Here is a 25,140-nt window from a genome sequence, read left to right on the forward strand (position 1 = left end):
AAGTGCAACTGTGCAGTAAAGGGCTTGTAAAGGTTAGTTTTTTATTTTCTAAATAGGTTCCTTTAAGCTAGTGCATTGTTGGTTCACTTACCTTTTCCTTTAATTTCCCTTCTAAATGTTTTTTTTCTTTGTTTTATTTGCCAGAATTTCTCACTTCCTTGTTTCTCCTCAGTAAGCTGTTCTGGCTGACTAAGGCCCCTTTCACACCAGGGCGGGAGGTGTGGTGGTGGTATAGCGCCGTTATTTTTAGCGGCGCTATACCGTTGGAATTGCGGCGGTATTCGGCTGCAAGAAAGGGTTAATACCGCCGGCAATGCGCCTCTCCAGAAGCGCATTGCTGGCGGTATTACCGAGGTGTCCCATTTTTTTCAATGGGAAGGAGCGGTGGAGGAGCGGTAAACACACCTCTACTCTCATCGCTCCAAAGATGCTGCTGGCAGGACTTTCGGAGCGGCCCAGCCAGCGCATCGCCTCAGTGTAAAAGCCCTCGGGCTTTCACATTGAGACTGCAGGGCAGGAGTTTTTTCAGCCAGTCCCCACCCCCTCACCAACCCCCCTTTTTCCCCGCCCCCCTTTTTTACTATTCTATCATAACCTTATCCCTAGCCCACCGGCTCCATCTATCCTTATAATATGGCTTATATAAATGCCCTTACATTCACATTACTACCTATGTGCAGTAATCCCCCATTAGTTTAATTACACTCAGTTAATCTAATGTCCACTCATTTAGTTAATACCTCCAGCGCGTGGTGCGCCGCCGCCGCCCCCCCCCCACATCCTCTCTGTCACCCATATATCGTAATATCCTAAGTTATTACCCGCCTATCATATAACTGTCATTTATCAGCCGCCTGTCATATACTCTATTGCCCGGACCCCATAATACTATTTTATTTAATTTATTTTGTTCGTTCTCCTCCTTTCTTCCTTTTTCCTCCCCCCGGTTGCTTCAATCCCCCTCTTGCATTTCTGATGTCAGATTTTGTACTCCTGTTGGCTCCTTCCTTCTCGTACAGCATCACTCCTACCACTCCCCGTTTGTTCCGTCCTGTCTCCTCCTCACCCCTGCCACATAAATCTAGCTCCATGCTTCCCATCCAACAGCTTGAGAAAGGAGTGCGGCAGCCGCGTCACACGCTGCCTGACCATTCGGAAAGCGACGCACACCCGGTGACGACGTCATCATCCTCCGACTGCTGTCCACCAGCGTTCCAAGCCTCGGTTTGAGGATCTCCTATCGCAGACATAACCCCACACAGCGCTCCAGCAGGACCAGGAAGTGAGCGACGGCTGGATGACACCCTTCCCTCCCTGGGAACTTTTTACATGCCTACCTGTCACTTAAAAAATGTGAGTGACCATTACCTGTGCTTATATAAAATTGTGTTTTAAACTACTACACCCAGAGGCGCCTCTTCCCTTGTTGTTTTTTATTGAATAATAACTTGTCGAATCCACTTAGAAATAGTAGATTTCAACGCTTCCTGGGGCCTTCTGGCAGAATAAACAAAGCATCAGTTTTCCGCCTTTAGATAGACCTTAACTGCTCTCACTACATCAAGAGAATGTAATGACTTTTCTTCCGCAGAACAAGTTTCTGGATAAATTGAAGGCAGGGCAACATCTTGGTTCAGATGAAACACTGACACTACCTTAGGTAGAAAAGTTGGATGAGGGCGTAACGCCACGTTATCCTTGTGAACAATTTAATATGGCTCTTTACACGAAAAAGGAGCCAATTCTGATACCCTGCTTGCATAGGATATAGCAACTAGAAAAACCAATTTCCTTGTCAAAAGGACTATATGTATCGGCTCAAAGGGCTGGCTTTGCTAATCCGACAGAACTAATATCAAGTCCCGCGGGCACAAGGGTGACTAAATTGGCATATTAACCCCTTAACGTCCGCCGCACGACTATATACGTCCGCAAAATGGAACAGACAGGCAGATGGGCGTATATATACATCCCCGCCTTCTAGCGAGTGGAGGGTCCGATAGGGACCCCCCCCGCTGCGTGCGGTGTGCGGATTCCCTCGAGGAGCGATCCGGGACGACAGCGCGGCTATTCGTTTATAGCTGCTCCGTCGCGATCGCTCCCCGAGGCTGAAGAACGGGGAGAGCCGTGTGTAAACACGGCTTCCCCGTGCTGCACTGTGGCGGCGTATCGATCGAGTGATCCTTTTTATAAGGGAGACTCGATCGATGACGTCAGTCCTACAGCCACACCCCCCTACTGTTGTAAACACACACTAGGTGAACCCTAACTCCTACAGCGCCCCCTGTGGTTAACTCCCAAACTGCAACTGTAATTTTCACAATAAAGAATGCAATTTAAATGCCTTTTTTGCTGTGAAAATTACAATGGTCCCAAAAATGTGTCAAAATTGTCCGAAGTGTCCGCCATAATGTCGCAGTCATGAAAAAAATCGCTGATCGCCGCCAATAGTAGTAAAAAAAAAAAAAAAATTTATAAAAATGCAATAAAACTATCCCCTATTTTGTAAACGCTATAAATTTTGCGCAAACCAATCGATAAACGCTTATTGCAATTTTTTTTACCAAAAATAGGTAGAAGAATACGTATCGGCCTAAACTGAGGAAAAAAAAAATGTATATATGTTTTTGGGGGATTTTTATTACAGCAAAAAGTAAAAAATATTGCATTTTTTTCAAAATTGTCGCTCTATTTTTGTTTATAGCGCAAAAAATAAAAACCGCAGAGGTGATCAAATACCACCAAAAGAAAGCTCTATTTGTGGGGAAAAAAGGACGCCAATTTTGTTTGGGAGCCACGTCGCACGACCGCGCAATTGTCTGTTAAAGCGACGCAGTGCCGAATCGCAAAACCTGGCCTGGGCATTTAGCTGCAAAATGGTCCGGGGCTTAAGTGGTTAATACGCTTTACCCCTTGTATAAAGGCCGGATCAAGGAATGAGAGGCCAGAGGTCTTTGAAACAGTACAAATAAGGCAGAGACCTGACCTTTGATAGTACTTAAGGCCAGCTTCATTTCGACCCCCAACTGTAGAAAGGCAATAATTCTACCTATGACATGCTTCCGAGGATGCCAACCCTTAAATTCGCACCAAGAAACATATGCCCTCCAGATTCAATAATAAATTACTCAGGAAGCCGGTTTCCTAGCATTAATCAGGGTAGACACCACTGAACCTGAAAGCCCACGATTCTTTAGAATGTGGGTTTCAATAGCCAAACCGTTACATTTTTAAATTTGTAAGGCAGGATGGAACACTGGTCCCTGCGAGAGCAGATCTGGACATGGCGGAAGGGTCCACGGGTCCCCCACTGCTATCTTTACTATCTCTGCATACCAGGATCTTCTGGTCCATGCCGGGGGGTACAAGAAGCATTGGCTTCCCTTCCTCCTTGATCCTGCGAAGCTGCGAAAGGAGGTGAACTGGGGTGGAACGCATAAATCAGTGAAAACAAATTCCACTGGGTCACTAATGCATCTGTCCCGTATACAAGCAGGTCTTTTGTCCTTGACACAAAGTTGACCAGCTTCTTGTTGAACCTGGACGCCAACATCTACGATCTACGTACAGGGTAACTCCTCTTTGGCATATGGCCAGAAAGATGTTGGGGTGATGAGACCATTCCCTCGGGACAACTGCTGACGAACTTAAGAAGTCCGCTTTCCAGTTTTCGTTTCCCTGGATGAAGACTGCAGATAGGTAAGGCACATGCCTCTCTGCCCAGGCCAGAATATGGCTCACCTCCCTCTGGGCCGCATGACTCCTGGTGCCCCCTTGGTGATTGATATAGGCCACTGCCCTCAGAGACAGGCGTGCTGCCCGAATTTCTAGGATGTTGATAGGCAAGATTCTCTCGGCGTTGGATCACTTCCCTTGGACAGTAGCCTCTTCCAGGACCACTCCCCAACCCAAAAGGCTGGCATCGATTACCACCTTCCAGGTAACCGGTATGAAGGATTTCCCCTTCTGTAGATTTTTGGCCACCAAACACCAACTCTTGGGCCCAGATACATTGGGAAATCCAGAGCTTGGACCTGTTTTGCAACAGTCTTGAATGAAATTGGGCACAGGGAACTGCTTCGAATAAAGCCACCATCTTCCGTAACAACCTCATGCAAAGGCGAATGGAGGATTTTTCTTCGCCATGACCACCCGGACCAGTTACCTTATGGCGCTGACCTTTGTCTGGGGCAAAAATACCCTTTTTTGGCCTGTATCTATCACCAGACCCAAGAATTCCAGCCTTTTTACTGGTCCCAAGGATTATTTCTCTAGGTTGAGAATCTTGTGTGTCTGTTCCCTACTGCAGTAGTTATTATTTGACCACTAAGCAATTTGAGGGTAGGAGTTGCCTATCTATAAAATATCCAGAACAATTACTAACTGATATATCAACATGGATGTCACACCAAATCCTCAAACTCAATCTTTCTAAAACTGAGCTCATAATTTTAACTCCAGCCCTCGTCTCCTCCCACCCCCCCCCCTCCTCACTTTTACATCAAGATCAATATTACAACCATCTGTCCCTCCCCTCATGCCAGGGTTCTAGGTGTAATCCTTGAATCTGACCTGTCCTTTCAGCCCCAAATCCAATCACTGTCCAAATCTTACAGACTTCACCTGCTAACCATCTTCAAAATACACCCTTTTCTAACCGTTGACACCACTAAGCAACTTTCTCACTGCCTTGTTATCTCTCGCCTTGACTATTGTAACTCCCTCCTCTCATTGGCCTACCTCATCACAAGCTAGCCCCTCTTCAGTCCATCATGGATACCGCTGCCAGACTCATCCACCTTGCCAACCATTCAGTGTCCGCCACACCTTACTGCCAATTGCTCCACTGGCTTCTCATTGCCCAAAAAATACAATTCAAAACACTAAAAATAACATACAAAGCTATTTACAATTCTGCCTCAAGCTACACCACCAATCTTTTCACCAATCACCCAAAACGTCCTCTCTGCTCCTCACAAGACCTTTTTGCTCTCTAGCTCCCTTGTCTCCTCCTCTCATGCTCGTCTCCAGAACTTATCCAGAGCCTCTCCCATCCTCTGGAACTCACTGCCCCAATCTGTACGGTTATCTCCTAGTCTGTCCATTTTTTTGGTGATCCCTAAAAAACAATTTCTTCAGGGAGGCCCAACGTGCCTTTAGCCAACAACCAAATCTTCTACTTCCCTCATCAGTTCATTCCTCACAGTCACTACCTTTTGTTTCACCAGCCCCTCTCTCTTAGATTGTAAGCTTGCAGGAGCAGGGCCCTTCAAACCCTCTTGTACTGAATTGTACTGTTGGTGTATTGTCTCTGTTTATATTGCAAAAAGCTGCGTAACTGTTGGCGCTATATAAAGCCTGCATTATAATAATAATACTCATGTCCTTGGGTGACAATGCTGCTCCCCCATAAAAAAACAGTACATGATACCTTAGGACAGTAAATGTATTACTGGCAGGATCACCAAGTGGTACACTGCAACATATAATGCATTTGTTTTGGGTTTAGATATGCTTATAATAGTTATATGTACAAGGTAGTGACATGCAACCAAGATGGTTATGGATATTAGAGGTCGACCGATATGGGTTTTTCTCTGGCCGATATTTAGAAATCGCGGCAGCCGATATATGGTTTCCGATTTTTGCGGCCGATATTTTGGGCCTATTTTTGGATTGGGATGCATTGTGGAGGGGGGATGGATGGTGCTGGGTGTGGGATGCGTTGTGGAGGGTGATGGATGAATGGTGCTGGGGGGCGTGGGTGGGGGATGCGTTGTGGAGGGGGATAGATGGATGGTGCTGGCCGTGGGTGGGGGATGCGTTGTGGAGAGGGATGGATGGTGCTGGCCGAGGGTGGGGGTGCGTTGTAGAGGGGGATGGACGGATGGAGCTGGCCATGGGTGGGGGTGCGTTGTAGAGGGGGATGGACGGATGGAGCTGGCCATGGGTGGGGGAATGCGTTGTGGAGGGGGGTGGATGGACGGAGCTGGCTATGGGTGGGGAATGCGTTGTGGAGGGGGGTGGATAGAGCTTGGCCATGGGTGGGGGATGCATTGTGGAGGGGGGATGGATGGATGGAGCTGGCCGTGGGTGGGGGTGCATTGTGGAGGGGGATGGATAGAGCTGGCCATGAGTGGGGGTGCGTTGTGGAGGGAGGGGGATGGATGGATGGAGCTGGCCATGGGTTGGGGATGCATTGTGGAGGGGGATGGATGGTGCTGGGTGGGGGATGCATTGTGGAGGGGGATGAAGATGATTGGGTTGCATTGTGAAAATGGATGAGGATGAGAGTTACATTGTGAAGAGGCTCATATCCACCCAGAGTCATCCTCATCCATTTTCACAATGCAACTCAATGCCAGCTTGTCAGTCTCAGCCAGGTGTCCCATCAAAAGGAGATTAAAGTCTGCAGGGGGCACAGCAGCACACATTACATTTTTGACTTACCCTCCATCCATGCAGGGAAGGAAGGGGAGGTAGTGCTAGCCACGATCACCTGCTGGGGGAAGGGAGTTACTAGTCAGTCAGACAGGTGGCAGTGGCTCAGGCTTGTGACATGATGGTTCGATCATGATGATTTCTTCCTCCGCTACAGCCCACCGAGGTAGGAGGGTGGGGCTGAGCGGTGCTAGTGAAACTTGTTTCTCTTCTCCTTTATAGGGGCCAGCGCGCAGGCTATCGGCGGCGCGGGTGAATGATTAATTTCTCATGCTGCTGTAGGTGGAGTGGGGCACTGGAAAGCAGGGTTTAGTGTGGCAGCCGAAAATTGGCCTAATTTTCACAATAATCGGCCGATTTCTAAAAAACTGCCAAATATCGGCCGATATATCGGTCGACCTCTAATGGATATGCCAATTATCAGTAAGTACTTTGGTACAGCCAACACCTACATGTGAATATAGCCTAAAAATAAATGAAATAATTCTTAATGTCTTCATTATGTTTCTTATTGTATGCTCTATGGATTATACAATAATATTTCTAATGCTATATTAAGACTTATCTGTAGCTACCCAGGATATCTCCTAAGCCTGCACAGTTTAGGAGATTTTCCACTATTGCCTGCATGTGCCGATGTCATCAACACATGTGCACTGGGGCAAACTGAAACAATGACACCTATGTGCCGTTGCTTCAGTCTGCATGTCGTTACCCGTGGCTCCTGCGTGCATGTGCGGGAGTGACGTCTTTGCGGCTCTGGCCAATCACAGCGCCGGAGCCGCAATACCCGGAAGAAACTTCGGGACGCCATGTCAGGGGGGGCCAGAGGGGGATACATGGATCGCTGCAGGGGCTTCGATCTGAGGTAAGTAATACATAATGAGCTAGTATGCTATGCATGCTAGCTCATTATGCCTTTGTCTTGCATGTTTTTTTTTCTTTTTCCCCGTTTTATTTACGGCGGTTTACTTCCTCTTTAACCACTTGCCGTCGCTGCACCGCCGAAATACGTCCACAAGGTGGCTCTCCTAGGCGAGACCACGTAAATGGACGTCCTGCCTATTAGCCGCCACTAGGGGCGCACGCGCGCCGCCGGAGGCGCGCGCGCCCCCCCGCTCGCCCCCGACTCCCGTGCGTGTGCCCGGCGGGCGCGATCGCCGCGGGCACACGCGATCGCTCGGTACAGAGCGGGGAACGGGAGCTGTGTGTGTAAACACACAGCTCTCGTTCCTGTCAGCAGGGGAAATGCTGATTTTCTGTTCATACAATGTATGAACAGAAAATCAGTGTTTCCCCTAGTGAGGCCACCCCCCCCCCCCCCCCACAGTAAGAACACACCCAGGCATACTTAACCCCTTCCCCGCCCCCTAGTGTTAACCCCTTCACTGCCAGTGGCATTTTTATAGTAATCTAATGCATTTTTATAGCACTGATCGCTATAAAAATGCCAATGGTCCCAAAAATGTGTCAAAAATGTCCGAAGTGTCCGCCATAATGTCGCAATACCGAAAAAAAAAATCGCTGATCGCCGCCATTACTAGTAAAAAAATATTAATAAAAATGCCATAAAAATACCCCCTATTTTGTAAACGCTATAACTTTTGCGCAAACCAATCAATAAACGCTTATTGCGATTTTTTTTTACGAAAAATATGTAGAAGAATACGTATCGGCCTAAACTGAGGAAAAAAAATGTTTTTCTATATATTTTTGGGGGATATTTATTACAGCAAAAAGTAAAAAATATTCATTTTTTTCAAAATTGTCGTTCTATTTTTGTTTATAGCGCAAAAAATAAAAAACGCAGAGGTGATCAAATACCACCAAAAGAAAGCTCTATTTGTGGGAAAAAAAGGACGCCAATTTTGTTTGGGAGCCACGTCGCACGACCGCGCAATTGTCTGTTAAAGCGACGCAGTCCCGAATCGCAAAAAGTACTCTGGTCTTTGGGCAGCAATATGGTCCGGGGGGTAAGTGGTTAAGGTACATTTAAAGTACCTTGGTTTTGCTTGTTTAGGAGCACTTTGTATGTATAGTCTTTCAGATAATACCGCTTGAGAAAACATGTGACTTGTTTATAATTTCAATGATTTACCTTAATCTGTGGTTTCTTTCCTCCTTGGCCCCACCCTGCTGAGTTGTGGGAGGAGCCACTTCCCTGAGATCCTGCACTGTTCCAGACACCACCCTCTTCTTCCTCATCCCAACTGCTGTGACGTGTCCCTGTCACCGATGCTTCACTCTCTCCCCAGCCATCTTGCATAGATTTTGTACCTGTGCATAATTGTATTAGAGGATACATTAACACAAATGTATGATACAAAATAAAATCATCATAAAATTGTATAGCAGCAGGAGTAAAAAAATTACATTACTTACAATACCAAATCAAATTACATTCAGCAACTGTCATGGTCTACATATGGATCACCTGGGTCCTGATGTGGAACTGAATTTTTCTTGTGTTTTTAAGCATGTTATCCTGCACTTTAGTAAGAACATGGTATGTGGAATTACAAATCAAAGATCTCTGCGATGAGCTGTGGAGGGGCAGGGAGAGGCTGTCTCAGCAGCTCGCTGAGAATGCCATCAATCAAGGCAGCTGGCGGATCCCGACTTGGAAGTCGTGATAACGTGTTGCCCCGACTGATGGCAGTGACGTCAGCCAAAAGCGTACTTCAGACCTTTCTCCGCTGAAAACAGGTCACAGGAGTGCAAAACGAATTGCACTCCTGTGATCCGTAGGAGAAGCCCAGCCTAAAAAGCTCAGGCTGGACTTCACCTTTAATAACATTAACTATTCTTACATCCCCAAAAAAAGCCTCTAGCATCAGTTGGTAAAATGTTTACAGTGTAGTGGTGATTCTGTGCCAGTAGTAAAAGATTTTGTATCACCATTTATTAAATCTACTTTTGCGTATTTTTTTGTAAAGTAAAAACAAACATTCTTGTTGTCCTGGTGTGACATTTGTTGGTAAAATCTTTTCCCCAATGATGTACAGTGGGGTAAAATCCTTCTGGGAGACGGTTTAGTTATTGTATATTAAATAATGAGCAGGTTCTAAAAATCTGCACATGTTCACAAAGGGGGTGAGAGTTTAGTTTATAGATCTAGATCTTTAGATTTAGATCTTTTCTGGAACAGAAGACAAAAAAAAAAAAAAAAAAGTTTGTATCAACGGTCGTGGTGGGTCTGTTGCAACGATGAGCAGGCATGTTCGGACGTCCTGCTGGTAAGCTGTCAAAGCAGACAGCAAGCCATAGGAGGTGGAGGCATTCCCTGCTCCATGTATATACATCTACTGCATATGTGCAGCTGTGGGGAATGCCTCCTGTTAGTGTTGGGCGAACGTTTCGGGACGAACATTGGCCGTTTACCTCGTTCGTTCAATGGGCTTCCCCACTGCCACCCGAACAAAACAAAAACATTTGCCAGTAAAAAAATAAATAAAAAAAAAATTATATATAAATATGGGTTTACACCTTAAAATGATTTTGTCCAAATAATAACAGCTCCCTTAAACTCCTGATGAAGCCTTGTGCAAAATGCATTAACTCAGTGGTGATTGAACATATATAATATATTTTGCAACGATGAAATGAATTTTACATTTATTGAATAAGTACAAGTTTTACTACTCAATGCATTTTTAATTGTTGTATTATATGCTGTTCATTATTATAGTATTTTCCAGGACGTGGTGCTGCCAATGTTCCCATCAATACCACAAGTGAGATATCTATGTAAAGAAATTATCTGTGATATATACAATCTGGCATTAGGCCCCTGAAGGATTTTAGACAGTAGATTGCCTGGCTTGTTACAGAAATCAAAGGGGGTTTTGCTCCCTTTAAATAAGCTATGGATATTATCTTTTTAATTTGGGAATTATTATGCGCTTCTCAACTATATCCTACCTTTTGGAATTACTATCCTAAAGCACCAGTTCGGAATTAAGGTACTATAGCATTTCTCTGCATTCCTGTGGGCCCTATTCTAGGGCACTAGAAATATTATGGATACCACATACTTGTTAGAACTTGTCAAATATATTTTCTTATAGGCCTTTTTGCAGTTATAGATAGTGGAGATCGGTTTTAAGGGAAAATTGCAACTTCCACTTTACTATGCAAGTATCGTATTGATCAAACCACACCCCTATTTAGTGAGTCGTATGTTTATACTGATATCCAATATACATTTTATATTTGCCTAGTTACCTTGTGTGTCCCCACATCCTGGCATATGAGCAGCTGCTGTAGGGGGGCTCCCATGGGTGTATGGCGTCAGTGCTGTTTGTGATCTGTGGTGCAAGCGATTGATAGAATATAATATCTGCATATTTCTCCTATTTTTTTCTTTCTTGTATGTTGTATTCTAATGAATATATGTTCTTATTCGAATAGCTATATTCAAGCTCCTGAAGAAGCGACTTATTGGTCAAGGAACATGTTAAGCAGAATTATTTTATACTAGGAGGACAAGTGGAACCCCTAATTGAGAAGACTACATATGTGGATGCATTTATATGAATTGTTACACAATATATGGTATTCTACACACGATGGGAACCAAGGGGAGTGATACCTACATTTTAGATGCCTTATGTGTTGTCATTTTTTGTAATGTGAAATATAGTTTTAATGAAGATTAATAAATTGTTATACATTTTATACGTGCCTCTAAAGTCCATAAATGTTTTCGTTAACACAATCCTTTACCCCTTAATATGATTTTTAATAACAGTTTTTTTTATAAGCAAAGGGGTTTTCAACTTTATGTATTTTATGCAAAAGCAATATAAAGAGGCAATTTTTGGAGAAAAGCCGACAGTCAGACTTGGCTAGTCAAACACATGTAGCCAGAAAAGAGGGATTCAGGGAGGCCTGGAATTCAGAAAGCTAAAAAATTGTATTTCACCACTGCTGAGGCTTGGAGCACAGTGAGCCGGGATTGCATCGATCTAAATAGGCTGATCATGGTTAGTCTTGTGACACTTGTATTGCAGCACTGGTATGTGTTATAAGACACTTAAAGTGATACTAAAATGCACAATGTTTAATGTACATTATCTCTCATTTCTGCATATGGATGATAACACCATAATTTTAAATAAAAATATAACTAAAAAATCTTCTTTCCTAATCAATCCACAGCTGTCACATGACCCAGCTTTTTCCCAGCCTGTCTGTAGAGAAACAGTGTGTCAGAACCTGGGCCCTCTTCGGTGTCTGCCATTGACTCTTCCCACTGAGCTACCTGGGATGCTGGACAGCTCCCTGCCTGATCTGCTGGACAAACCTATCTGATCTGTTGAACAACCCGGCTTGTGTCTTGATTGCTGTTGAACCTTGAACCCCTTGCTCCTCCCATGAATTTCCTATAAAAGCCTTGTCTCAGCACTTCCTCTTTGCCAGGTTATTGTGCCTTCTCAGCCAGTGCCTTACTATTTGTCTGCCCTGCTGCCATCTGTATTTGATACCACTTGTGATAACCCTTGGCTTGTTCCTTGACTACTCTACTACCTGATCCCAACCTGCAACCACTCGTGATTGACCTCTTGGATTGTTTATTGACCACACTGCTGTTTAACCCTTTTCTGCTTATCTGCTACTGGACCCCGGCTTGCTCACACCCTGGTGGGGCAAACCTGAGGACCACGACCTGTTACTAGCTCGCTACTAAATCCATCTCCACCATCAGGAGCTCTGGTGAACACAAGCTAGTACTTAGTGGTAGGTGGAGCTTCTGGCCCCTCCAGCCTGTATCTAAGAATAAGAGTAAGGCGAAGCCTTCATCAAGATGTAATAGCCAACCCTTATTATATTTTGCTGGTTAGTGGGCATGGAGGGGGAGGGAGGGAATGGGCTGTCATTTACCACTGTGTACATATGCCCATATGTGCGACGCGATAATAACAAAAACAGTTTATTTATGGGAGAGCAACAGGCTTGTGTAATATGACCAAGAATGTGACAGAACCCCCTAGGAGACCACTCACCCTTTTGGATCGTACAGGGTTCTATAAATGTAACTGATGTAAAGCCTGTCAAACAGGGATAGAACTAGGAGATCTGACATTTTTTCTTCTGTAGTTACAGGGAACAATTATAATAATCAAACAATTCATTACATTACTAAATATGTCACTTATTTGTAATGTCCCAATGCAATCTTCAAGATGTGGGTAGGACAACTAGGAAACTAGCCACAAAAATAGAACATATTACCAACATAAAAAATGGATACAAAAATCGCAGTGTAGCCAACCATTTTAGGCAGGCACATAACAGGGACCCCACCCTCCTGCAGGTCTGGGAGATAGATAGGGTTCTCAAAAATTGGAGGGGTACGGACATTGTAAAAAAAAGCCTCCCAGATGGAGACCTAGTGGATTGATAGGCCTCAATCTCTCTATCCCCAGGGGTTGAACATTGATATAGATCTGAACTGCTTTATAGTCGACTTAGGATTTGTCTCCCGAACTTTAACAGTTCCAATACTGATTTTCTGAAATCTTGGCAAGGTTCACTGGGTTTGTATCCTGTAGTGGTCTTTTCACTTTTTTTATGTCTATATTGTATTGCAAAATTCTTCAAATGATACAGTAAACACATTTTTACAATTAACAAAATGTTCATTTCTATAGGTCTACTTCTATAGTCTCCACTTATGGACCCTTATGGACTCCAGGTCCATAAGGGACCTGAATCAGGAATCATCCATTAAATGTTTTATACATATTTTTCATACACATTTTTAGATGTATTTATTTGGGCTATGCTACCACATAGGCTATGAATGCCCATTGGTTATATAATTCCCCCCATTTGATAAAACGAATTGTAAAATTAAAATGGAGGGTGTACCATCATTTCACCACAAGATGGCAGTGGTGATTGTCATACTAATAGTCAATTTAGTTTACATAGATCGCAGTGTTTGATACATTTTATGTACAATTTTTCAATTGAACGTGCTCATATTTTTATATTCATTTTTATTGTGTATATTACAGTAGTCAAAGTTGTCAAATTTGGTTAAGTAAGGACTGCAGAGTGTGTACAGCCTGGGCAGATTTAGGTTTTCGATTTACTTTATGCATCGGCATAATGTAGTCTCATGGTCTCCATTTTGAAAGAGACCAACCAATTTGAAATTTTCTTCCATTATAAACAGAAACCTGAAATGGTGGCGCTTCACTTCCTAAAAACGCTATCACAGTGAAACCTACATCGGAGCAGGAAAGCGTCACTTCCAGGTCCCAAGTGATATTTCCAAGCTGGTTAGTCAGAACAAGGCTTGGATAGCATGCCAGCCCTGGAGAAGCCAGTTGAGATCTTCACAAGCTGTACACACTAGTTCCGGTGCATAGGCACCAATACAGGTGATACTCGAAAAATCTGAATATCGTGCAAAAGTTCATTTATTTCACTAATGCAACTTAAAAGGTGAAACCAATATATGAGATAGACTCATTACATGCAAAGCAAGATAGTTAAAGCCATAATTGGTCATAATTGTGATGATTATGGCTTACAGCGCATGAAAACCCCAAATCCACAATCTCAGAAAATTAGAATATTACATGCAATCAATAAAACAAGGATTGTACATAGAACAATATCGGACCTATGAAAAGTAGAAGCATGTATATGTACTCAGTACTTGGTTTGGGACCCATTTGCTGCAATTACTGCCTCAATGCGGCGTGGCATGGAAGTCTTCAGCATGTGGCACTGCTGGTGTTATGGAAAACCAGGATGCTTCAATAGCGGCCTTCAAGTCTTCGGCATTGTTCAGTCTCATGTCTCATCTTTCTCTTGGCAATGCCCCATAGATTCTCTATGGGGTCCAGGTCAGGCGAGTTTGCTGGCCAATCAAGCACAGTAATCCCACGGTCATTGGGAGTGTGGACAGGTGCCAAGTCCTGCTGGAAAATAAATTCAGCATCCCCATATAGCTCATCTGCGGAAGGAAGCATGAAGTGCTCCAAAATCTCCTGGTAGATGGCTGGGGTGACCCCGGACTCAATGAAGCACAGAGGACCAACACCAGCAGATGACATGGCTCCCCAAATCATCAAAGACTGTGGAAACTTCACACTGGACTTCAAGCATCTTGCAGTGTGTGCCTCTCCATTCTTCCTCCATACTCTGGGTCCTTGGTTTCCAAATGAGATAAAAAAAATTAGCTCTTATCAGAAAAGACGACTTTGACCAGACCAGGTGTGTTTTTCTTTAGCCCAGGTAAGACGCTTCGGACATTGTTTGTTGTTCATGATTGGCTTGACAAGAGGAATACAACATTTGAAGCCCATGTCCAGGATCCGTCTCAGCCTCAGTTCACTCCTTGTGAAAGTCTGCGACACTTTTGAATGGCCTTTTTTTGACAATCGTCTCCAGTCTGCGGGCATCCCTGCTGCTTGTGCACCTTTGTCTTCCACACTTTTCCCTTCTACATAACTTTCTATTAATGTGCTTTGATACAGCACTTTGGGAACATCCAACTTCTTTTGCAATTATCTTTTGAGGCTTTCCCTCCTTATGGAGGGTGTCAATGATGGGTTTCTGCACAACTATCAAGTCAGCAGTCTTTCCCATGATTGTGATTCCTACTGAACCTGACAGAGACCATATAAAGGCTCAGGAACCCATTGCAGGTGTTACGGCTTAATTAGCCGATTAGAGTGGGACACTTTGACCCTAGAATATTGCACCTTTTCACAATATTCTAATTTTCTGAGATTGTGGATTTGGGGTTTTCATGAGCTGTAAGCCATAATCCTCACAATTATGACAAATCACGGATTGAACTATCTTGCTTTGCATGTAATGAGTCTATCGCATATATTAGTTTTACCTTTTAAGTTGCATTAGTGAAAAAAATGTACTTTTGCACGATATTCAAATTTTTTGAATTTCACCTGTACACGTGAGCAATTCCCTTTTGTCATGTTTTACCAATAAAAGACTACACTGTTTTAAATCTTGCCTCCTGCAGGGTAATTTTTTCTATACGTTTTCCACTCTAATGTTGGAATGAAGTGGAGCTTCTCATTAGGGGATCCCAGACATTTTGTGGTTTCACAAGCCTATTTTGGCCTACCTGTAAAAAGGGGTCAAACACCTCTGGTGAGTGTACATCTATTGACACAGACAGCAGGACTCGACCCAACATCATTGGATTTGATTGACAGCAGTGGGAGCCAATGGCTGCGCTGCTATCAATCTATCAAATCAGGACATGAGACACCAGCCGGAGCTGGTGTGCTCGTTCCTGTTGCGGGAATTACAGGGCTCAGGTGAGTAAAAGGGGGCTGCTGCACGACAAGAGGTTTTTCACCTTCATGCATAGAATGCATGAAGGTGAAAGACCTTACGGGTTTGCAACCCCTTTAACTACTTAAGATCCAGACCTTTATGCAGGTAAAAGAACCTGGCCAGTTTTTGCGATTCAGCACTGCGTCGCTTTAACTGACAATTGTGCGGTCGTGCGATGTGGCTCCCAAACAAAATCGGCGTCCTTTTTTTCCCCACAAACAGAGCTTTCTTTTGGTGCCATTTGATCACCTCTGCGGTTTTTATTTTTTGCGCTATAAACAAAAATAGAGCGACAATTTTGAAAAACAATCAATATTTTTTACTATAATAAATATCCCCAAAAAAAAAAATATATATATTTTTCTCAGTTTAGACCGATACGTATTCTTTTACCTATTTTTGGTAAAAAAAAAAAATCGCAATAAGCGTTTATCGATTGGTTTGCGCAAAATTTATAGCGTTTACAAAATAGGAGATAGTTTTATTGTATTTTTATTAATATATTTTTTTTACTACTAATAGCAGCGATCTTTTTCGTGACCGCGACATTATGGCGGGCACATCGTTCAATTTTTGGGACCATTGTCATTTTTACAGCAAAAAATGCTATAAAAATGCATTGTTTACTGTGAAAATGACAATTGCCGTTTGGGAGTTAACCACTAGGGGGCGCTGAAGGGGTTAAGTGTGACCTCATATGTGTTTCTAACTGTAGGGGGCGGAGCTGGACGTGTGACATCATTGATCGTGTTTCCCTATATCAGGGAACACACGATCAATGACACTGCCACAACGAAGAACAGGGAAGGTGTGTTTACACACACCTCTCCCGTTCTTCAGCTCCGGATGACCGATCACGGGACACCGGCGGCGATCGTGTCCGCCGGCGCGGTCACGGAGCTTTGGACCGGGTCGCGTGCACGCGCCGGCGGCGTGCGACCCCACGGCTGGGCTTAAAGGTACGTGGATGTGCCCATCCGTGCCATTCTGCCGATGTATATCGGCGTGAAGGGGTCCTTAAGTGGTTAAGCATTGAAGCATTTGCACGAGTACAAGTACTTTGGGGACAGGACAACTTAATTGCATTAAAGGGACGATAAAGAGGGCCATGTACCATCAAAATCCCTCAGTCAGGGCATTGAAAAATAGGATCTTTATAACAGCTTACCTGTAAAATCCTTTTTTTGGAGTATATCTCAGGACACAGAGCTGCATAGTAATAACTATGGGTTATAGGCCTACCTTTAGGTTATGGACACTGGCACACCCAAGGCAGGAAGTCCCCTCCCCTATATAACCCCTCCCATAACGAGAGTACCTCAGTTTTTGCAGCAAGCAATAAGTATTCCCAGAAGAGGGGCGGGAGCCCTGTGTTCCGTGATATACTCCAAGAAAAGGATTTTACAGGTAAGCTGTTATAAAAATAGGAATTGTATACTTGGCCACATGCCGATGTGGTGCCTTTTATATCAGCAAAACTAAACGTCCTTTTGCCAAAAGAATTCAGGACCATCTAAATTATCTAGATGCTGGCCTTGTATATACTCCGATCTGTAAACATATTGGACTTAATCACAGTTATGACCCAACATTTGTATCGTTTTTTGCATTGGAGGTCATCCCCTTTCCGGAAAGGGGAGGTGACTTCGATAAGAAGATACTTCAACGTGAGGCCAGGTGGATCTTTGACCAAAGGGCCACCTATCCACCTGGCCTCAACACCTCTTTGTCCTTTAAACCCTTTCTTTAGATGCAGTATCAATGTACTGTTATCCACTTATCAATATAAGGTACCCCTTCTCTTTTTTTTTTTTTTGGGATAGTTTTTTAGGTAATCTCTATATACATACGATTCTTATAGTGGTTGATGAATTGTTGTTGAATTTATCGCACTATTAATATTAGAGGTGCACCGAAATGGAAATTTCAGAACCGAAACGAAACCGAAATAAAAAAAAATGTCAGGCCGAAACCGAAACCGAAACCGAAAATGACTTTTCTTTTTTTTTTTTTTATAATACACTCACTGTGCCCCCAATTGCCTGCCTTTTGTTTCTTTTTTTTTTTTATTATTACTTTATCACTTTTTTTGTAAGCTTGTCATTTTCCTTTTTTTTTTTGTATAATTCTTATTTTTAATATTATTTTTCTTATTCTTTAATTACTTATTTTATTCATTGAATTATTATTCAGGTTCCTCCAAACAGATTACTGTAATTTCTTCAGGATTTCCAAGTAACAATGTTGGCTGGCCCTTGTATCATGTTATATGGACTCATAGTGAACATTTGCATCCATTCTTTGCTTTTTAGTTGCTCACTCCTTGCATCATTGTGGACATCTTCCCCCTCCTCAAACTGCCAAAGCCATTCAGGCTGTATGCTGAAACTTTTTCTTTTACACAATTGGAGGTGACAGGTTCTCTTTATTAACCCTGTCACCTCAGGAGTGGATTGGCATCAGGGACAGGACACAGAAGCCAGGCTAGACAGCGAGGGGGGGGGAGGAGGGGGGACAGAGTCCCAAACATATAGCCAACCGGAGGGAGGAGGAGGAGGGGGGACAGAGTCCCGAAGATAAATCCAGCAGGGCGGAGGTATGTGGGGGGGGGGGGGGGGGGGCGGAAGGCTGCTAGAAGGAAAAGCAGCTCACCGTCGCCCGTATGCTGAAACTGTTTCCACACACGCTTCTAGCATACAGCCCCGCCTCCTCCTAACCCCACGCTATGATAGACAGAGCACATCTCAGCATTAGAACGGCTTTCTGTTTATCATAGCGTGGGGTAAGGAGCAGGCGGGGCTGTGTGCGAGCAGTGTGTGAAGACAGGCACAGTGTGTTTTACCGCTCTGCAGCCACTAGTCATATCGGCAGTTTTAAAGCTGTTTCGGCATGTGCCCAAAACAGCTGTTTTCGGCCGATATGTTTCGGCACCGATATATCGGTGCATCCCTAATTAATATCTATTATTACAGTGCCTTGCGAAAGTATTCGGCCCCCTTGAACTTTGCGACCTTTTGCCACATTTCAGGCTTCAAACAAAGATATAAAACTAATTTTTTTGAAGAATCAACAAGTGGGACACAATCATTAAGTGGAACGAAATTTATTGGATATTTCAAACTTTAACAAATACAAAACTGAAAAATTGGGCGTGCAAAATTATTCAGTCCCTCTACTTTCAGTGCAGCAAACTCTCTCCAGAAGTTCAGTGAGGATCTCTGAATGATCCAATGTTGACCTAAATGACTAATGATGATAAATAGAATCCACCTGTGTGCAATCAAGTCTCTGTATAAATGCACCTGCACTGTGATAGTCTCAGAGGTCCGTTTAAAGCGCAGAGAGCATCATGAAGAACAAGGAACACACCAGGCAGGTCCAGGATACTGTTGTGGAGAAGTTTAAAGCCGGATTTGGATACAAAAAGATTTCCCAAGCTTTAAACATCCCAAGGAGCACTGTGTAAGCGATAATATTGAAATGGAAGGAGCATCAGACCACTGCAAATCTACGAAGACCTGGCCGTCCCTGTAATCTTTCAGCTCATACAAGGAGAAGACTGATCAGAGATGCAGCCAAGAGGCCCATGATCACTCTGGATGAACTGCAAAGATCTACAGCTGAGGTGGGAGACTCTGTCCATAGGACAACAATCAGTCGTATACTGCACAAATCTGGTCTTTATGGAAGAGTGGAAAGAAGAAAGCCATTTCTTAAAGATATCCATAAAAAGTGTCGTTTAAAGTTTGCCACAAGCCACCTGGGAGACACACTAAACATGTGGAAGAAGGTGCTCTGGTCAGATGAAACCAAAATCGAACTTTTTGGCAACAATGCAAAACATTATGTTTGGCGTAAAAGCAACACAGCTCATCACCCTTAACACACCATCCCCACTGTCAAACATGGTGGTGGCAGCATCATGGTTTGGGCCTGCTTTTCTTCAGCAGGGACAGGGAAGATGGTTAAAATTGATGGGAAGATGGATGGAGCCAAATACAGAACCATTCTGGAAGAAAACCTGATGGAGTCTGCAAAAGACCTGAGACTGGGACGGAGATTTGTCTTCTAACAAGAAAATGATCCAAAACATAAAGCAAAATCTACAATGGAATGGTTCACAAATAAACATATCCAGGTGTTAGAATGGCCAAGTCAAAGTCCAGACCTGAATCCAATCGAGAATCTGTGGAAAGAACTGAAAACTGCTGTTCACAAACGCTCTCCATCCAACCTCACTGAGCTTGAGCGGTTTTGCAAGGAGGAATGGGCAAAAATTTGAGTCTCTCAATGTGCAAAACTGATAGAGACATACCCCAAGCGACTTACAGCTGTAATCGCAGCAAAAGGTGGCGCTACAAAGTATTAACTTAAGGGGCTGAATAATTTTGCACGCCCAATTTTTCAGTTTTTTATTTGTTAAAAAAGTGTGAAATATCCAATAAATTTCGTTCCACTTCATGATTGTGTCCCACTTGTTGATTCTTCAAAAAAAATTACAGTTTTATATCTATGTTTGAAGCCTGAAATGTGGCAAAAGGTCGCAAAGTTCAAGGGGGCCGAATACTTTCGCAAGGCACTGTATTTAATGTCTATTTATCCACTGTCCCGGTCCATCTCACTATCTGTCTATTTACCTGATAGATTATATATCCATCCAAGCATTAAATGCTGGGTCATGCATTGTTTTGCATTACATTGGCTTACCTCTGGCATTAATTAATATTTAATTGAATAGGTTCCCGGCTACTCACATATTTGCATGTATACCAACTTGATTGGGTTGTGTGTGTCTTATAACGGTTATTACACGTAGACATATACATGTTAACTTATTATTTTGTATTTTAATAATTTACAGACTTTTGGTTTGTTGCTGGGGTCTCCACTCGCTCTAATATCTGCACATCGTCTGACCAAGAGGATCTGACTACCACTGGTCAGTGCCTTGGCATTTTTGCTCCCCTCGCTACTGGGACTCCTTGGGCTGCGTTCTGGCACATATAACTCAGTTATTAGCAGAATTGGTGAGCACACAGTAATTTTCTCTTTACTGATATAAATATGTAATGTGCTATATTACATTATTTGATGTGTATTAATGGCGTATTTTTTATGTCACACACAGACCACATAATCCAAAAGAAAAGTTGTGTGGCCCTGACGAAGCACCTTTGTGCGAAACTTCTTGGCTACCTGCATACTGTCATTTATCCTGCTTTTGTAACTACTGTGGTCCATATTAAACTTTGGAATTGTTTTTAATAAGCATTATTACATTTTTATAGATTTTCATAAAATCATCTGTGTTTAGCATGCTTGCTTTTTTACAGCATTTGACACTTCTTACTTTAAAATCCCTTAATTTGGGAGTGGTTATCTCTCCCAAATAGTTTTTTTTCTTTTTATTAGTTATAAAAATCCTATTGTTCTTTTCGTACATCACATGACACAGAGCTGCATAGTAATAACTATAGGATGTCCCAAAGAAATGCCATCTGAGGGGAGGGAGACACCCAAAACGAGCAGGGCGCCATCAGATGTGAGGACCTATACAGCAGCCTGCAGCACACTGCGCCCGAAGGCGCCCAGCCTCTTGTTCTTTTACATAGAACTGCTAGAATTTAGTGAACGTATGGACTGAAGACCAGGTTGCGGCCCTACAGATCTGAGTCATGAAGGCTTGGTGATGCACTGCCCAAGAAGCACTAACTGCTGTTAGAATGTGCTCTAATTTTAAAAGGCGAAATTCTCCCTTTTCAAACTATAAGCCTGAACAATAACCTGTCGAATCCACTTGGCAGAAGTAGATGTTGATGCTGCCTGTCCCTTCCTGGGCCCTTCTGGCAGCACAAACAAAAACATCCTTTTTTTCGAATCTGAGCAGTCGCCTTTAGATAGATTCCAACTGCTCTCACTACATCCAAGGAATGTAATGACTTCATTTTTTCCAGAACCTCGTTCTGTGGAAGAGAAGGGAAAACCACATCTTGGTTCAAATGAAAACCTGACATTACCTTAGGTAGAAAAGATGGATGAGGCCGAAACTCTACCTTATCCTTATGAATGATCAAACATGGCTCTTTACAAGAAAGAGCAGCCAATTCTGACACCCTTCTAGCAGAGGATATAGCCACCAGAAAAACCAACTTCCTAGTGAAAAGGACTAAAGGAATATGGCGTAAAGGTTCAAAGGGTTGCTTCTGCAATGCCGACAGAACCAAATTTAAGTCCCATGGACACAAAGAAGACTTCACTGGCGGATTGATCCACGTTACCCCCTGTATAAAGGCCCAAACCAAAGAATGCGTGGCTAGTGGTCTTTGAAACAATACTGACAAGGCCAAGACCTGACCCTTGATGGTACTCAAGGCCAGCTTCATTTCCACGCCTAGTTGTAGAAAGGCAAGAATTCTATGACATACTTACAAGGATGCCAACCTTTGGCTTTGCCCCAGGACACATATGAATTCCAGACTCTGTAGTATATGAGTCTGGAAGCTGGTTTCCTAACACTAACCAGAGAAGATACTACTGGCCCAGAAAGCCCCTGAATCTTTAGAATGTGGGATTCAACAGCCAGACCGTCAAACTTAGTGTTTGTAAAGAAGGGTGGAATATCGGACCCTGGGAGAGCAGATCTGGACGAGGTGGAAGGGCCCACGGTTCCCCACAGCCATTTTTACAACTTTCGCGTACCAGGACCTTTGGGCCATGCCTGAGCTACAAGAACCACCAGCTTTCCTTCCAGCTTGATCCTGCAAAGAAGTTGTGGTAACAGCTGAACTGGAGGGAATGCATAAATCAGAGAAAACTGATTCCAGGGATTTTTCAGCGCATCTGTCCCGAATGTGAGTGGATCCCTTGTCCTTGACATGAAGTTGCTCACCTTCCTATTGAACCCGGATGCCAACAGATCTATGTCCGGGGTCACCCATCTTTGACATAAGGCTAGAAAGATGTCAGGGTGAAGAGACCACAACCCGGGGCCAACTGCTGGCGACTTAAGAAGTCTGCCTGCCAATACTCTATCCCTGGAATGAAGACTGCAGATATGCAAGGAACATTGTTCTCTGCCCAGGCCAGGATATGGTTCACCTCCCTCTGGGCTGAGTGACTCCTGGTGCCCCCTTGGTGATTGATATAGGCTACTGCAGTGGCATTATTGGATTGAATTCTGACAGGACAATGCTGCAAGCTGAGCATTCAGGCCTTCAGGGCCAGGCTCGCCGCCCAAATTTCCAGAATGTTGATGGACAAGGCCTTCTCGAAATCAAACCACCTGCCCTGGACAGTCATTTCCCAACCTGAAAGGTTGGCATCCATTGTGACCACCTTCCAGGTAACCGGAGCGAAAGACTTCCCTTTTATCAGATTTCTGGGCACCAACCACTAACTGAGGCTCTAACATACCCCTGGGTTCAGGCTCATAGGAAAGTCCAAAACCTGGATCTTTTTGTTCCAGACGGAAAGGATACTGGTCTGCAACAGTCTTGAATGAAACTGAGCATAAGGAACGGCATCGAATGAAGCCACCACCTTCCCTAGGAAGCCTCATGCAAAGGCGAACGGAAGGATGATTTTTCGCCTTGATCATCTGGACCAGTTTCTCTCAAAGAGCTGACCTTTGCCTGGGACAAAAAAACTTTCCTTTGGTCTGTATATATGACCACACCTAAGTACTCCAGCCTCTTTGCTGGTTGTAGTAAGGATTTCTCTAAATCGAGAATCCAACCCAAGTACTGAAGATACTTGACTGTGCTGAGCACCCCCTGGTTCAAGCGGGCTACCAACTGATTTACCAGCATCAGATCGTCTAGGTAAGCTGTAATAGTTATACCCTGAGCTCTTAGCCTGGCCAAAAGCGGGGCCAGAATCTTCGTAAACATAAGGGGCTAGATTCAGAAAGGAGTTACGTCGGCGTATCTTCAGATATGCCGTCGTAACTCTGAATGAGGGCCGTTGCATCTCGGCGCCTGATTCATAGAATCAGATACGCCTCAATGTTGCCTAGATACGAGCGGCGAAAGTCTCCTACGTCGTCGTATGTTAGGGTGTATATTTACGCTGGCCGCTAGGGGCGCTTCCGTAGATTTCCGCGTAGAATATGCAAATTAGATAGATACGCCAATTCAGAAACGTACGTCTGCCCGGCGCATTGATTTACGTTGTTTACGTTAGGCTTTTTCCGGCGTAAAGTTACCCCTGCTATATGAGGCGTAGCCAATGTTAAGTATGGACGTCGAATTTTGCGTAGTTTGCATAAGTCGTACACGAATAGGGCTGTGCGCAAGTTACGTGCACGTCTAAAGCAATGACTAAAGCAATGACTATTTTCGGAGTAACTTGGAGCAAGCGCAGTTCGTTAGTAACGTCAATTACGTGGGGTCACGATTAATTAGCATACAACACGCCCCCTACCAGACTATTTTGAATTAGGCGGGCTTACGCCGGCCCATATAAGCTATGCCTCTGTAACTTCGGGCGCAAGTTCTTTCTGAATACGGGACTTGCCTCTCAAAGTTACGGCGGCGTAGCGTATATGAGATACGCTACACCCGCCTAAAGATAGGCATTTGCTTCTGAATCTAGCCCAAGGTGTGCAGTAGACAGACCGAAGGGCAAGGCTACAAACTGATAATGGTGATGCTTTACTAAGAACCATAGGAACCTCTGGTTTTAGATCTAGAATAGGTCTGAGATCCTCGTTTGGCTTTGGCACTGTGAAGAGATTTGAATTAAACCCCAACCCGTGCTCCTCCAGGGGAATCTTTACGATTACCCCGTTAGACAACAGCCATTCTAGTGCCAAAAACAGAGACCTTCTTTGGGAACGCTTGATCTCAGAAAGGAGGCGGTGGAGGCTCTCTCAAAACTCTAGTTTGTAACCCAGAGACAGATCTTTTAGACCGGGTGGCCCTTGGGTGGCTGTCAGATAGGGAGAGGAAGGTATTGGTTTGTCCAATTACGAGTAAGGAGATCATGGAGGTCATATGTACATTTCCGGGGGGAAAGGCACCAGGTTCAGATGGAATTCCGGTGGAATTCTATAAAAAATATGTTTTTAATAGCCCTAAAACTTGCAGAAGTATTTACAAGTGGTTTATTGAAAAGGGCCCTCCCAGACTCAATGAGAGAGGCACAGATAACATTAATATATAAAGAAAGGAAGGAAGGATCCAAAATTATGTTCGTCATATAGGCCAATAGCATTATTAAATATAGATTTTAAAATATGGACAAAAATATTAACACTAAGACTACAACCCCTGCTCAGAAATATTATAGTTTCAGATCAGACAGGATTTATGCCACAGAAAACAACAGATGTTAATTTACGTAGGCTATATACAAATATACATACTCACCATA

At 43.7% G+C, this 25,140-nt stretch overlaps 1 protein-coding gene across 1 annotated transcript in view; it reads right to left on the bottom strand.

The window, feature by feature from the left end:
• TNRC6B (trinucleotide repeat containing adaptor 6B) overlaps positions 1 to 25,140 on the bottom strand; it is a 512,528-nt gene that overhangs the window by 213,864 nt on the left and 273,524 nt on the right. Inside the window, 1 exon segment of the mRNA XM_040359579.1 lies at positions 8,540 to 8,718. Coding sequence (XP_040215513.1) covers positions 8,540 to 8,718 — 179 coding nt within the window.

The sequence above is a fragment of the Rana temporaria genome, chromosome 7 (genome assembly GCF_905171775.1).
Source record: "Rana temporaria chromosome 7, aRanTem1.1, whole genome shotgun sequence".
Lineage (NCBI taxonomy): Eukaryota > Metazoa > Chordata > Amphibia > Anura > Ranidae > Rana > Rana temporaria.